A 16,938-nucleotide genomic window follows, 5' to 3' on the forward strand; every position below is an offset into this window, starting at 1 on the left:
CTGGTCATCAAGCCTGAAATCTTACATGATTAGACCGTGAAGAATCAGAACGAACATAGAGACAGTTTAAATCCTATCTGGAAGCAGCTTTGTTTCCAAAGTTTGTCGTTTAACTGTTTCCGTGTAGCTTCGACTGAATGTTTTGACTCATTGTCTTGCTGGAAAACAAATCTTGTGCATAGAAGAGTATGCGAAATTGCAATTTCGTCACACTTTGCAGCATTAATTTCACCTTCTACCTTTACAAGCCTTCCAGAACTTGATTCACGTCCTTGCATCTTGATGCTGCCACCACCATGCTGATTAGCAAACAGCAGTTTTGAAATTGAGGTTTTTGCAATTCCTTTGTAGAAGTCTGTTTTCACTTTAACCAGAAAGAGTTGTTTGCCGTAAATTCTTGTCAAAAAAGCCACATTTAGTAAATCATAATTCAATGTTGAAAACCAATAAAAAGGAAAAACTTCCAAGAGGGTTTGAATACTTTTTTATAGGCACTGTATTTGTCACTAATTTTACTATGAACAATGGGCTAACTCCCTCAAGAAAGTCTGCTGACATACTGACTCACAGATAACATGCACAATAGTGTGTCTATCAGAGCCCTCACACACTTAGTGGAAATGCGCCAAAAAGTCTGTGCATAATAAATGACTCAGATTGGATCAAAAAACCCAAATCAGGACATCCTTGCTTTGTATAAATGTGCAACTTTCTGTAAACAAAGCTCCACTCGCAGTGACACACAATCATTTGGCCTTGAAAGGAAAGGCTTTAATGCTCTTTGTTTTGGTAAAATAATCGAACAGATGGCTTTCAGAGCAGCAACAAGTAATTTGTCTGAGAAGAAAAGCAGACAGGAGATCATTGCACAGAAACTAAAGCCTGCTGACCTGACTTTGGTTATGAGCTGAATGTTTGTTCTCCTCTTTGTGAGCCTCCTCATATGATTCCTGCTCTCAGGTGACAGGTGAGCCGCTGATTCGTCGCAGTGACGACAACGAGACAACGCTTCATTCCCGTCTGGACGCCTACCACCGGCAGACCGCCCCTCTGGTCAAGTACTACAGTGCCAGAGGCATCCACACAGCCATCGACGCCGCCCAGAGTCCCAATGTCGTCTTCGCCTCCATTGTTGCTGCCTTCACTGCTGCAACGGAAGTCCCCGCTCGTGCCACCGCCTGTAAAGACCAAGTGTTCTTCATTTAAAATTTTTCTTCCTTCCCCTTCGAGTGGCTTCATTTTCCCCTCAGTGGTGGAGATTATACAAGAGTTGATCGAGTGTCAGAGTGGCAACAAAATGTAACTTTAACGAGGAAGATGGAGACTCAAATCACTGTTGTAGCAACAGAAAGGAGTCAAATTATATTACTCTTCATCACCAAATCCAAGCCTGAAAGAGAAGAAGTGATTAACTGACACCATCCTTCTGCTGCTTCTGCCGCCTTTCACTGTAAACAAGTGAGATTGAAGGTTCTGACATTTAGCAGAGCAGAGTGCCGCCTACATGTTGATAGATGCTCTTCACCAGAAGGTGTTTGAAAATATTGACTTTTGTTGCATATTGTTTGCCGTCACTGGACAGGTTTGCTCTTGTTTAATCGATGACTTTGCCTTGGTTTTCTTTTTAGTCTTTTGATTCTCATGTTCTTTCAGTTGATCTCCTGGTTTTTCCAATCCAACTGTACCAAGTGTGATCAAAAAATTGAGAGACTGCGCTTGTAAAAATCCAAAAATCCTGCTGGATTTACATTTGGCAGCTTTCGCTTTTAAGTTAGTTTCCTTGTGCAGTGATGCTCTGCTCCCAGTGCTCCTGCTGCCCTTGTAATGCTCTGTGGAAGTCCATTTATGTATGCATGTCAAGCACCATTTACTGTAAGCGTCAAATCTCCTAAATTGTGTCAAAATTGGCGAATATTTGGCTTAAATTTCATTTCGGAGAAGAGGAAGACATCATAAAGAGCCAAATGATGGAGAGCAATGATTGGGTTGACCTCACTGGTCTGATGACGTGGTCCAGTTACACAGTTTACGTTATTTGCAATGGATGTTACAGTTGAATTCTACCTTGATGCTTGATGACAAATTCCTGGTGTCTAAAGTCTGGACACATAGGAAATCTCTAACTATATATATTTTTTGCCCCCACAGATTAAATATGTCTCTGTCGAAAGAGGAAAGAGTTGAAGTGGTACTTGTCAGTGGACGTGAAGGATGGACATTTTGAAGGATATGGTTAGGGTTCGTAGAGTTAGGGTTAGTAGGGTTAGGGCTAGTAGGCTTAGAGTTAAGGTTAGTAGGGTTAGAGGTAGGGTTAGTAGGCTTAAGGTTAGTAGGGTTGAGGTTAGGGCAGTGCTTGTTTGGGGCTGGCGCGAATTTTAGCCATGACCAATTCTTTCGTTTCGGCTGATACATTTGGTCTCCCAGAATGGGGTTTGTGCATGACACTACCTGTTTCTATGAACGTTTTAACCATATTCACCACCATGAAAAGGCCAAGTAACCATCTTCCTTGGATGACGTGCATAAAATTCCCTACTAACCCTAACTCTAACCCTACCCTAACTCTACTTACCCTATCTTTTGATGTATCCATCTTTCTTGTTCACTGAGAAGTACCAGTTCAACTCTTTCTTCTTTCAACAAAGACGTATTTAATCTGTGGAGGCAAAGAAATGATAGTTAATGAGATTTCCTGTGTGTCCAGACTTTAGGGGCACCCTGTACAAGAAAACAAGAGTGGTGCTCCTGAACCAAATGTGAGTTTTCTGATCTTGACCACTGTGGAACTATAAAAACTGCTGTTTCTTGTCTTGGGTAGCCGCAGACCCACCTCTGGTCACCATGATGATGATCTTCAGCCTGAATGTTGGATCATCCAGCAGCTGACTGACACAGATGTTTGCTTTCTGTAAAAGTTTGAGCTCCATTGAAAAATCCCGAATGTGCCCCAACAAATTGTTACAAAAATGTGCGAGATCAGGACAGATACGACTTACATACATTACTGTTCAAAAGTTTGGGGTCACTTAGAAATGTCCTTATTCTGATATAAAATTATTTTTTTGATGAAGATGACAGTAAATGAATTCTAAATCAAGTCTGGAAATTGTTAATGTGGTAAATGACTATCCTAGCTGGAAACGGTTGATTTTTAATGGAATATCTCCATAGGGGTACAGAGGAACATTTCCAGCAACCATCACTCCTGTGTTCTAATGCTACATTGTGTTAGCTAATGGTGCTGAAAGGCTCATTGATGATTAGAAAACCCTTGAGCATTTATGTTAGCACATGGGTAAAAGTGTGAGTTTTCACGGAGAACATGAAATTGTCTGGGTGACCCCAAACTTTTGAACGGTAGTGTATGTTGCACGACCTTGAATGGGATGCAGACATACATCTTTAACAGTCTCTAACCTTTTTTAATCACATCTTGTACTTCCTCCTTCTCCTTTTACTTCCTTAAGCCTGAATGCATTTTAATGCCAAACCTGTTAATCATTTTCAGTGACCTTTGATATGTTCTCTTGTAGCCCTGAGAGAGAACTGAAGCTCTTAGTTTCCATGAAGTGTCATAAAACTTAAGAACCTAACCTTGCCAGCAAGTTGATTTCTCGTGATATTTGTGAGTTCACAAATCTCTCAAGAAACCATCTTGCTCCGCTCCCGCCTTCACTTTTCGTACAGCACCAAGTTGGTTTGCGGCCAATCACACAGCAGTATTCGTGTGTGGGGCGGGATATCCGGGTGTGACGACAACACCAAGCGCCAGTAGATCAAAACAAACATGGCAACGGAGGACAACAATCGTGTAGATGCTGCCATTAAATCAGTTTTAGCTGAATCTCCTATCGCTTCTTTGAAGGAAGAACAACGAGAGGCGCTTTGCGCATTTCTGGATGGTAAAGATGTTTGTGGTTTTTTACCTACGGGTTTTGGTAAGAGTTTAATCTACCAATTGGCTCCGCTCGTTGTGAAGATCCCGCGATTGGCTAAAAACAAACCTGTCAGAGGCGGGACATACTGTTGCATTGTCCAATCCGTGCCTCTTTCCTCCGAACGGATTTACATAGAGCGGTCCCAGATTGATATTGTGGAGAACTATCAAGTACTACACAATTATTAATCTGGCTATTGCCAGGTTATTAAGAACCCGTTTCAATGGAAAAGAACTTGATACTGAAAAGTTAAAGATGGAAGAACGGGACTGATCAATTAATGAAGGTAAAATCCAGAACGTGCTTTTATACTCTTGAGATCTGTGGACTTTGTGATAGTTCTAATCACAGCCTAAACCAGCAGCCTTCAGTCTATAGCAAAACTCCCCAGTGGGGCATCGAGGACAGGTGAGGTATATAATATGTTGTGAAAGATGTTGTGGAAGGTTCAGGTGTTCTAGGAACAGGAGGTTAGTTGCTGTTATTTTGCCGTAGTTCGGCCTCCGTGATGCGCAGCTCGAGGAGGCAATTCAGCCACTTTAAAACCCTCGGCGGCCAACTGCTGCAGTTGGCATCGACATGCATATTTCTTCTGAGTCATAACTCGATCAGGCAAGAGCACATATAAAAATACATCATAAATGTATTTTTATACTGTATTTCGTATGACTTTTAAGAATTTCAGTCCCTGATGTGTTTCTGGAAATCGGTGTACAAAATAATCTCCTTATGATCCTGAGAATCGTCACGTTTCTAAGTTTTCTTCAAAGTGAATAATTGAAAGTTGTCAGCTCATCCATGGATGAACCGAACAAGGAATTTAACTTACTTTAATGATATCCGTTGTCAAAATATTAAGAAGGCTTTTAAAGAAAGTTCTAATCTACAGTGTAGCTCACAATATTCCTGATTTCATCTAAGTAACCCACAGTAGTCGTAACATCGTCGAAAAAATATTTCTCCGATTTTGCAAGGAAGTTTTTACACTTGTTTGAGACTGATTTTTACTTTCTCTCCAACAAGTTTATGCACTTCATTGTTGATGGAAACACCTTTTTCTAATGAAGTTCTGACGTAGAGTGCATTTAACTCACGATTAATCAGCATTTTCCACTACTTCTGTTGTTTTTGTGTCCAGACACCATGAAGCATGTCCAATACCAGCTGGAATTATTCTACTTTGAAGTTTTTTTTTAGCATTTGACAAACAACTGGTTTTGTTTCCAGCTTCTTCTACCCAGTTTATTACAACCATTTAGCCCTCTGATGACACTACGCAGCTTGGTTTGTTTTCTTCCAATCAGTTAATGGAAACGAGCCTCATCTGCTTTTTTTGTTTTTGGATTTTTTGCATTATTTCAGTTTACTTCAAATTTGCTCAATGGTTCATCTGGAAACTTGACTGTTTTTGGGCTTAAAGCAAACAATGATTTGTCTTGCTCATAAAAAAACCTGTTTTTCCATCACAGCAGCATGTTTTCAGTGTTGCTGTTGCTCCAATCTCACCACTGAAGTGACGAATCAGGATGGTCAAATGACGTCTTAGATCTACGTCCAGTGGAGACTTTATAGTAATCTGGACTGTGCTCGTAATCTTGAACTCAGATGACACTTTAGACATTACAAAGACTGAACAGGTTGGGAATTAAGGCAGTAATGGATTGAAATGATTAACTGTTAAATCAGAATGCACTTGCTGTGATGTCTGCTGAGCCACCGCAGGAGGTTTTGGTTGCAACACGTTGTTATTTTACTGCTGCTGCTGCGTGTTATTTCTTGTCGATGTGGAATTTTATTGGACCGAACTCTTTCCGAGGAATTGGATTTGCCGGATGAGTTTGCATGTCTGAATCTGCAGGAGGGAATGAGGATGTTCGGTCACACCACATATGTGCACACTGCGGTGAACTGATGAGACGAGCCTCTTTAATTGTTGTGTTAATTGATGTGTAACGAGGCACTGAAGTATGAAGGTGTTTTTGGTTGCTGAATGTGATGAAGACCAAACTTTATGAGTAATGAAGAAAGAGCAGCTGTAATTGATATTTTATGATTGCAAAGTGATTGTTAATGTGAACATTGTGTGTACAAGATAATCTGTTGGGATAAACCTCCATTATCGAAGAAATCTGCAGCTTATTCTCAACTTTTCAGAGCTTAATAGTGAGATTCAGCTCATTCCTTAGTTGGTCAACCTCAAAATTAACTGTTTTTTTCCACTTTTACAGCTCTCTCTAGACCCTCTTAAACCTTCTTTTTGTTTTCGTGTTTCATGTCTAAATGCTTGCTTTTACTGAAAAAGTCCCGCAAGCTAATAACATTTCAGTATCACTTTTTCAATACAGAACAAATCAAAGCTTCATGTAGTCACATTAAGAGATTAATGAAGCAGCAGTGTTACATATTCCATGTCTGAAAAGTGACTTTCAGTGCAAAAGCTCTAGACACATAGCCAGTTAGCAGCTAGCAGTGGATATATTTCTTTGAAGATTTGGTAGAGACCAAAAAAAGAGCTAAAAGAGAGAGATTATTGGTCCTACATTCCCCAGATAGCCTCATAATGAAGAATAAGCAGCTGTCTGCAAAAAAATTCACCATGTGAATTTTGAAGGTGATGACACTCTGTGTTTGTAGATACAGCTTGTTTCTGCTGCCCTCAAGTGGCCAAAAAGTCAGTTTAATGGCGTTTAATTGACCATATAGTTACAGATTGCATACTGATTATTTGAATCTGGTAACAGGAAAATTGCAGTTCTTTTATTTTTATCAAATTGGTAAAGTTTTTGTTAAAATTTTAAAAAATAAAACGATAACTTAGAAGCAGTATTTATACCTCGTCACCATCAACAGCAGTTAGTCGAGACTTTATGGCCCAATCCCAGTCTCCACATTCACTGACTTTTCGGCACATTACCACTAAGTGTCTGAAGATTCTCAGTTTCTCTTTACAACAACATATCTGCGGACTTTCCCACCATGTTATTGTGAAATGTACAAAAACTAGATGTGGAGAAAATGTGCTGGAACTGTGGGTAATGGATGACATCTGGCTGTTTGCTGCTGTGGTTATTTATTGCATGTTTGTCACTGTAGCATGGGATTTACGGATATTCACGGCTTTGTTGTCCTTTTGGTAGTTTGCAGAGAATGTCAGGATGTCTCCCAGTTCAGTCCAAGTCATTTAATAGTTAGCATATCCCGATACTCAGTGCCCGGTCTGATACATTTTCCTAGATAATGAACACTTGAAGTGCACCAAAGTTATTAAAACCAATCCAAATGTGTATGCTTGACTGAATCGTTCTAAATGCATTGAGAGAAAAAAAATACGTTTCTGCCCCCAAGTTGTTCCTTAATGTTAAGTAGATGGTCAGAAAGTTCTGGTAGGAAACTGATGGAGAAAACGTACTCTATTCCATTTATCCAACAGCATCTGAGCCGTTTAGCTTCATATCTGAACGGCCATTTTTCTGTAAAGTTGCATTCATACTAGGTTTTTATCTTAGTTTCAACACGGCACAAGTCTGAGCTATGTCCTGTAGCATTAGAATAGAATAGAAATACTTTATTAATCCATTCATCCATAATCTGTACATGCTTCATCCTCATTAGCATCACGGCTAATGACTTAGGGCAAAGGCAAGTCTTCAGTCTATCACAGGGCTACATACAGAGACAGTCACACTCGCATTCACACCTAACGACAATTTAGAATCACCAATTAACCTCAGCATGCTTTTGGACTGTGGGAAGAAGTCGGAGAAAACCCAAGCATGCACAGGGAGAACATGCAAACTCCATGCAGAAAGGTCCCAGAAAGGCCGGGACGCAAACAGGGATCTTCTTGCTGCAAGGCGACAGTGCTAACCACCATCCACTGTACAGCCCCTACGTGATATCACAAAATGTTAATTATCTGTAGTACTTGGTTGTTCCTTCAGGTGGAGCCTTTGTGTTTGATTCTATAGCAACCAAAGGAGGCGTCACTCAGGCAACAGGCAGTGAGTGTTGGCAAGAGGAGAGCATTGTGGGAGTTCAGATGGCAACGGGCACCATGACAAAGACTTCTATGGTGTTTAATGACCTCCGACCAGATCTTAAACTATTGTTCAAAAGTTTGGGGTCACTTTGAAATGTCCTTATTTTTGAAAGAAAATATTTTTTTTTCAATGAAGATAACATTTAATGAATCATAAATCCAGTCTAGACATTGTTAATGTGGTAAATGACTATTCTAGCTGGAAACGGCTGATTTTTAATGGAATATCTCCATAGGGGTACAGAGGAACATTTCCAGCAACCATCACTCCTGTGTTCTAATGCTACATTGTGTTAGCTAATGGTGTTGAAAGGCTCATTGATGATTAGAAAACCCTTGTGCAGTTATGTTAGCACATGGGTAAAAGTGTGAGTTTTCATGGGAAATATGAAATTATCTGAGTGATCCCAAACTTTTGAACGGTAGTGTATATCTTTGCTGCCACTTACTGATTTAGGAGATCATTCAGTATTTGCATCCTGAACGTCCTGCCACAGATTCTGCTGAGATGGGGATTGGGACTGACCTCTGTTCCTGTAAACGTGGTCTCATTTGGACATTTTTAGGAAATTTCTTCAAATATGGCTCAACATTCACTTCAGAAATTAATGGTTGAAGGTCCCTGTGACTCCACAAAACATGTTTTTGTCCTTAACTTAAGAATTTTTGCTGTAATTATGGCAACATTTTTGCACAGTTAGGATAAAATGAAGAAGTAATGAGCTTTTAGATCTGAAGAACAGCCCCAGACAGACATGAATGTAACCTGTAACAGATCACATGGTGAGAATTCTACTTTGAAGTCACCTGTGCTGAATAAAGTTTGTGTTCGGGTGGATACAGTTTGGTTTTATTTTTTTAGATTTTAGTTGTGTTTAGATGAAGTTCTTGCGTCGATGCTTTGAGTCTCAGCGTCAGCTCTGACGTCTGAAGCAAAACGGATCAAAGAGGCGAGTTGAAGGATGCCGGTCGCTCAAACCTTCGGAGAAAATACTTGTAGGAAATGTTTTTGGTTCAGGCCTTTGTTCCTGCAGCTCCCTGCGGTGTCTTATTTTTCTTTTTACCCATTTTTGTTTCATGGCAGTGCTTTCACGTCGCAGCATGTTATCAAGGATGTGATCTTAAAAGGCCAAAGCAATCTCAGAAACAAAGAGCGCCTCCACACTGAGTAGATGCATCGAAAGGAAAGACCTTTATTACCTTCTTTTTGTTGCCTTCTGTTCATGATGTGTTTTAAACGCAGATTGTTGTTTGATATTTAGCCGTCTTTTCCCTTTAGTCTACGCAGCCTCCAGATTTTCTTTTGAAATGGAGCTTCGAGGGATTCGACTCCTCTGTTCCTCCTTGACCCATTAGTTTCCTGCTGCTCTGTATTCACCTGGTGTTTGTGTTCGGTGGAAACATCTTGTGTGTCGACTCCGCCGCCTCCTCTTCCTCTTGAATACTGATGTGCTTTTATTCTCTCGGGGCTGTTATGATGAAAAACAATAGCAGATGTTCGGCATTCCCAGGGGGCAGATTTCAGTCTCTTATTCAACACGATGAGACAATTTCATGCTGAATTTGCCTTTGCTTTCGGCACTGTGCCTCTGTAACTTTGTCACTTTCTGAAAGCTGTAAATGAACACATGCGGAGTCGAACCTGGCTGCTATTTGTTTTGTTCGCCTTGAGTGAACTTTTCAGTGTGCACTTTAAAGCGAACTCCGGTTTAATTGGACTGAGAGCTGGACAGGAGGGATATTTTTTTTTCCTTTTCTGACAGCTCCAGCATTTAAATGACCAAGAAAGTTTTAATATTAGTCATGGCTTGTTGCATTTTCACCATGATTCACCTGAACCTTCTTTTTTTCCCCCCTTTTCCCACTTTGTCTTGCAGCTGGTTGAGTCCTGAGCTGCTCCATTCCCACCGAGGCGACGGATTGGAGCTCGTGGTGGGTGAACAAACGGAGGGCAGGGCTCGGATGCTAAGAGGGGGGAATTCCTTCATGAGTTAATTTTGCGGTGCTGTTGGGCTCTTTTACTTTTCAGCACATTTCTATTCCCTGTAGATTTTGACAGGAATGAACAAAGCCATCTTTTTGTCCTCATGTTTCCCCTTCTAATAAACCGCTTGCTTTTCTACAGTCATCATATTTTGTGCTTTTTGTGTTTCGTGCGACTCTCAAACTCTAAAATCCACATTTTTAGCAACTGAAGATGTGCTCAAGGGACATACTGCTGCAAGAAATATTATTTTCTGGCTTCAGATCTCTTATTTTGATAGGTTGTATTGACATAATGTTGTAGCAACTCAATGTTGTGTTTTTTGGACAATTTCAGATAAGAAGAAAACTGCTTGTGCATGATATTGATCAGAAAAAACAAACTGACAGAAGTGCCTAAAATGTAGACCAGCGATAAGATTAAAATACAATAATTTTCCGAAATAAACTTAAACTAAAATAAGACTAGGCAAAATCAATTACAGGGGGTCCTAGATTTACATCGGAGTTCCGTTCCTATAGGTTAACGTAAGTCGATTTTCACCGTAAGTCGGAACTTGGGCAAAAACGTAAACAAAGCCGTTACCTGTATCACAATATCTCCTTTACATACTTGACACAGAAGGAACTTTTAAAAAAAACAAACATTTGGCAACTTGTTCATAATTCTAGTCATCAAATGGTTTCAAATTAAATAAATTCATACAAATATACTCTATTTTTCAAATCTTCTTGTTTGAAATGAAGTAAATCTGTGAAGTTTCTCCTTAATTTTTATTATTTTAAAACTCTAGGAGGCCCAGTTTGAACCTTTTTGAAGTGTTTTTGCTGCAGTAAAATGACACAAATGAAGAGATTTTTTTTAACATGTTTATGGTAAGAAATGCCAATAAGAAAGATTATGTTGGTTTTCAGGGTTTGTTTTGTGCTTTAATCGATAGGGACAGTGGAGACAGTCAGGGAGTACAAGAAGAAAGAGTAGGGACGTCGGCTAGAAGGATCCTAAACACAACAGGTTGGATTCTTTGGTAAAAAGGTGAGTTTTCTTCCAACGAGGCAGTTACATGTTCCTTATATAAGACAGGCTGGTTTATCAGACAGTGAAAGCAGGACATGAGTGTTGTAATAATTGAACGTTTCAAGGCAGAAAACCTGGATGGAGACAGGTTTTTGTGCAAAACAGTGACGCTACTGTCTTCTGTGCTGCATGCATAATGGACTTAATGGACCCTTTGAGACAACAGAAGCCCAACTGACCCAGTTTTCTTTTCCTCGAGCCCTCATGCTGGTTAATATCGGCGTATTTATAAGAGAAAAATGAGCACAGGATGTTATAAAAGTTTAGTTTAATAGGTATGTTTTGTAAAAAGTGACATTAACTGGTACAGTTGGGTTCTTTTGGTAAAAATGTGTTTGTTTATTTAACAGGAACATCAACTAATATGGCCATGATACTGATTTCATCTGAGGCATAAAATAAATTAGTAAGCTCAAAAAATTCACTTAACTTCAGTGCAGTCCTGACTGTTTAGTGCTGGTATAAAATACTTGTTTTGTAATAAAAGCTTGAAGAAAAGCAGGAACTAGCGTAACTATACATCATATTAATAAGAAAATGAACACATAACTGTAAAAAGATTTTGGCATGAATAAAAGCTAAAATGTAAAACCTGTTTTATAGAAAGTGATACAAGAGAGTGGGTTAGTTGAGCTGCCCCTTGTTTCTGGAAAACCATGGAAGAAATTGTGACCAAATATTTTTGAAGAGGTATCCATTAGACTCTCTGTGAAGAGAAGGAAAAGATCAGCACATTTTAGTTAACTAAAAGTCACTGTAAAAGCAGTAAATGATTTATTCAGGGTCATTTCTGAAATTCTTTGAGGCTGAAAGATAAGCGACGGTTTTGGAAACGTAACTGCTTAATTTGCTGCTATCGTAGCAACTTCCTGGAAGCTTCTAGAGAAAACATTTCCTGCTTTTATGTTGTGGGAAAAACAGCCAGAGTGATAAGATGAGAATGTGTGATTCCATTTAAACAAGTTGCGGTCTGACCGGTTTCTGGTCTTTCTGCTCATTAATCTGATAAACGTTTCCCTTAAATCTCCCCTTACGTAGTTTTAACAATAAAATATGAGGTTTGGATTCACAGCAGAATGTTTGGAGGTAAATTCTGAACATTTCCCAACTTTCTGCAGTATTTTTGTAAATGGACATAGTTTGCTTCTTTAATTTATCCTTTTGTTTTTATTATTTTTATGGACAAAAGCCTCAGTTCAAAGTCATCAACACATCTTCTTCCAACAACTTTTATCCAATTACAGATTCTTTAAAAATATATCACAATATATCACAATGAATAATTGTGGGCATTACAATTTAAAAAAGAAATCATAGAAATAGTTGAAATTAATCATTAATGTCTTAAACATGATAACTTAGTGTTCTTTTTTATTCAGTTATTTGTTTCATTTCCAGCCAGAAGAACTTTGTTGGTCAAATAAATGTCTCTGTAATATAAAGATGTGACAATTTTATCAATAATTATTTAGTAAAAGTTACATAAAAGCTGCAGTTTCACAAAGCTTTGACAGTTTCAAGAGTATAAATAATTGTAGACATTACAGTTTTAATTTAAAAAAAATCAGAGAAATAGTTAAAATTCATCATTAATGTCTTGAATATGACGTAGTGTTTTTTTCTCACTTTTTTAAATGTTATTTACAGCCAGAAGAAATCTGTAACTCAAATAAATGTCTCTGTAATTTAAAATGTGACAGTTTTACCAATAATTCAGTAAAACTTTTTTTAACCAAATTAAATATGATTATTGAATAACCTATTTTAAAAATATAAGAAAAACTATTCAAGTCAGTCCAAGATTTTGTTGTTTTATCTCAAGGTCATATTTTTTTTATAAATAATTGTAGAGTAGATAAAGTGACAGAAACAGTTAAAATTCATAAATAATATCTTCAATATGATGTCTTAAATTCTTTTTATTCACTTGTTTTTGTTTTGTTTTTTTAATTTCCAGCCAGATGAACTTTTTTTTTGGTCCACTAAGTTCCTAAGTTTTATCGGTAATAATCCGGTAAATGTCACCGGTCCCGTCCTGCCTCTGTGTCCTGTAAACACTGGCAGTAAACCGGTTCCTGCGGGGAGGGCTTTCCGTGTCGCCGACGGCCTGACGTCACCGGCAGGGCTTTCCTCCATGACGTCAGAGGGCGGCAGCCACGGAGCTCGAGGCGACGCGGAGCGGCTGCGGAGATCGTCCAGAGTTTGGCCGCTGCTCTCCCGGTGCGCACCAACAGTAAGAAGGCCGACACCCGCAAGGACACACCGCCGAGCCCGCAGAGCAGGGAGGCGGACACGGCCACGGAGGCAGCGCCGCGGACACCCACGCAGCTTCCAGCACGGAGCGGAGAGACGCGGGGAGCCGCCTGGACCGCAGCCGGAGCGGCAGCCGCATCTCCCAGCCTTCTGTGGAGGAAACCCGGAGCTGAGCGGTGAGTGGAGCTCTGCTGCGTGTTGGTCTGGATGTCGGGGTGGAAATAACCTGGATGGAGCTCAAAACAAAGGCAGGGTGGATGTTTTTACCTCCAACATGACTGTCTTCTGCCAAACACCTCCCAGATTATCATGTCAGGGAGGAAACATGCGAACATGTAGGTTGTTGCACACAGAGAGGACATAGCTCCTCTGAAAATAAACCTTTAAACGATTCATCCGGGCTGTGTGAGAGTTAAAATCCCTCTAAAACACATTCCTGGCTGCTCTGCCACTCCCCAGCTCTGAGGACAGGCTGTATTTTCCAGGAAAAAATACATTAAACATGAAGGTAGAAAGAAAGCTGTGGACAGATGAGATATTAGGATGAAAGAGGAGCCACTGATCCACACCAGAGCAGGAATATTTTGCTTTTACTTCAGTTTGAGGACAGATTCTGTTATTATATGGGGATATTTTCCATCGTGTCGTTGTAGAAAAGACAAAATCTAAGTTTTACATGAATAAAAATGCTTGAATTTTGTTAAAATGCTCAAACCAGAAGCAGCCAGAACTTGTTCAGGTTGTAGATTTTGCTGGTAAAAGCCTAATAAGGAGCTCTTAGAACATAATGAGCTGCTATTCTCCAGATCTCTGTAAATAATGTTTAAAGTCTTACAGAAAAGCTCTTTAATCACCACGTAGGTCGAGAGAGTGACGTCTGAAGTGGAAGATTTGTTTAGACTGAACACTTGACAGGTGTGTGTTTATCTTTTTATCTGCTATCTAGATTTGATTTGACAATGAGCTGCACAGAGAACCAGGAAAGAAGGGTTTTACTTATCAAAATGAAATATCTGATAGCGTATTATCTAGTAAACCTCACCCATTCATTAAAACAAACACTGAATTCTACTTTTTCTATGACGTTTGATACAGACACTTGATAAATCTGCATGTCTAAGTGCTGTATTTAAATATATTTCTAATGTCAGGTTGTTAAATCCCTTAAAAATTATATTATAATCTGTAAAAATATCAGGGAAAACAATAGAAGTAAGTCCAAGATTTCATTGTTTTAACCTTAACGAGTTTTTTTTTTGTATATTTTAGGAATATATTTGATTAATTTAGTCAATAAACCAATCAAAGTAGCTAATTATCAACTGAAATTATATAAAAACACATAATAATCTGTAGAAATAATAGGAAAACAATGGCAGTAAGCACAAGATTTCATTGTTTATGTGTATTTTATAAATATATATGATTAATTTAGTCAGTAAACCAAATAAAGTCGCCAACTGTCAACTGAAGTTATATATAATTATAGAGGTTTGATGAAAAAATGTACTACAGATAGCTGAGCTGTGTTTATCTAGAAACATTTGCCCAGCAGTCAAACAACTATAATTCTATTTTATAGTAATTTAATATAGATTAGTAGCAGAAAATACCAGTCAGAACAATATTCATGTATAAACGAAAGAACTGGGTAAACATACAACGTATAGGAGCAGCAGAATCACAGGTTTTGGAGCAATTATGGTTTGAAATAAGGTGTTTTTAATTGTTTTTAAATTAAATTTGACCTCCAGGAGCTTTGGTTTCAGGAATGTCAGGCAACCAAGCTGGGATTAATTATCTACATCTTTTAAAAGATTAAAAGTATAAATATGGTGGCAAAAATGTGCTGATTAAAATGTACGTCACAATTCGCCTTTATTGTTAGCCTACATTTAGGGGAAAAAGAATATCTGGATCTCAAAATTTAAATTCTGTTGCCACAAACGAAAAAATTGAATATTTGATGATAACCCCGTTGATTTTGTCAAATTGTGTCGTCTTGCTGACTTTTTTAGCAGCTGATTTAGAAACCGAACTGCATGTTTAACACAGTTTGTCCACTAGAGGGCGCGGGCAAGTTTATTCAGTTTCTTGAACACAATTTTTAATATCTAAATTTAAATGATTGCAGTCAAAATGTTTGTGTTTATGATAAAATCTGAATATTTTTTTACACTTTAAAATTTCAGTGTTGGCTGTAAAGAACTACCATATGGATGGAATTTAATGTAAATTCACATTGATTTATTCTCCGACAAAAATTCAGTTTTTTTGTATGAGTCAACTAATGTGATTTTTTTTCAGTGCTGATAGCGATTATTAGTCAAGAAAAAAGCTGATATCCGATAGTTGGAACTAATGTAATTAGTAGAAATTAAAATGTTTACGTCAGAAACAACAAAACTTAATCAAAAGGTTTGTCTTCCTTAAGGTTTTTTTCACTGTTTAATTTAAAAGAGGCTTTTCAGCTTTTATTCATCAGCATTGATTGGCGGTAGGTAGGTCCTCGGTTTACGACATCCTCAACTTACGTCGTTTCACCGTTACATTGGAACTGATGACGGGCTGGTCTCGGTTTAACGTACGATGTTTTTCCGTTAGAAGTGGCATGGCTCAGTGGGTAGAGTGGCCGTCTGTAACTGGAAGGTTGCTGGTTTCGATCCTTGGCCCATTGAGCTCATTTCGAGGTGTCCCTGAGCAAGACACCGAACCCCTAGTTGCTCCTGGTGGGTCGTGGTTAGTGCCTTGCATGGCAGCTTCTGCCATCAGTGTGTGAATGGGTGATTGTGATGTATCATGTAAAGTGCTTTGGAAAAAGCGCTATATAAATACCATTAGGTCAGAACTGGTTCAGTGAACTAGCTGACAAGCGGAGTGGACGAATATGTTGTCACGTCACGCTATAAGATGGCTTTATTTAGATTTTCACCCATATTTTCCTACCAAGTTGTGTTTCAGTGTGAGCTAATGACTGTTTTCATTGCTGTAGTTGTACAAATATGTTAAACTGATTGATGCCATGATGCACGCAACGACTTTGTTTACGTTTTCACCGGAGTTCCGACCTTACCATAAAAATCGACTTACGTCACACCGTAGGAATGGATTCCGACATAAGTGTGTGTGTGTGTGGTGTGTGTGTGTGTGTGTGTGTGTGTGTGTGTGTGTGTATGTATATACACAAACACACACACACACACCACACACACACACACACACACACATATATATATATATATATATATTATATATATATATATAATATTATATATACAGCGCCTTCCATAATTGTTGGCATCCCGGTTTAAGATGTGTTCTTTGTGTTGTTTAGCTTGTAATAAATTCAATTTTTTTCTAAATAATATAGGGACCACAATGAAAAAAAGGGGAAAATCCAACCTTTAATTCAAGTGCATTTATTCAGTGGGGAAAAAAATTACACATTATGAAATAATTCTTTACATCGAATCATGTGTGCCACAATTATTTGCACCCCTGATGTTAAGACTTTTTACAAGCCCCTTCTACCAACAAAAAACGCACCTAATCTTCTCCTATAATACATTTTTTAACAATTTTCAGTGTGAGAGTATGCTTCTGCCAACAAAAATTAAATTTATTTTAAGGCTTTCAACTCATCTTAA

General features: G+C 38.6%; 2 protein-coding genes across 6 annotated transcripts in view; both read left to right on the forward strand.

The window, feature by feature from the left end:
- Nucleotides 1–16,938, forward strand: part of ak2 (adenylate kinase 2) — a 79,155-nt gene that overhangs the window by 18,063 nt on the left and 44,154 nt on the right. The window contains exons 6-7 of one of the 5 annotated variants that reach the window (XM_051955630.1): nt 961–1,180; nt 9,855–10,105. The exons of 1 other annotated variant lie outside the window; for it this stretch is intronic. In XM_051955630.1, coding sequence (XP_051811590.1) covers nt 961–1,180; nt 9,855–9,862 — 228 coding nt within the window. In that variant the 3' untranslated portion in view covers nt 9,863–10,105. Of the gene's footprint in view, nt 1–960; nt 8,816–9,854; nt 10,106–16,938 lie in introns of those variants that run through there. 3 more of the 5 variants (XM_051955631.1, XM_051955632.1, XM_022220654.2) reach the window with 3 other exon arrangements.
- The window catches only part of rnf19b (ring finger protein 19B), a 127,268-nt gene continuing 123,487 nt past the window's right edge, over nt 13,158–16,938 (forward strand). The window contains exon 1 of the mRNA XM_051955609.1: nt 13,158–13,467. The gene's annotated coding sequence lies outside the window, so the exon portion shown is untranslated. The remainder of the gene's footprint in view (nt 13,468–16,938) is intronic.

This window comes from Acanthochromis polyacanthus, chromosome 11, assembly GCF_021347895.1.
Source record: "Acanthochromis polyacanthus isolate Apoly-LR-REF ecotype Palm Island chromosome 11, KAUST_Apoly_ChrSc, whole genome shotgun sequence".
Classification (NCBI taxonomy): domain Eukaryota; kingdom Metazoa; phylum Chordata; class Actinopteri; family Pomacentridae; genus Acanthochromis; species Acanthochromis polyacanthus.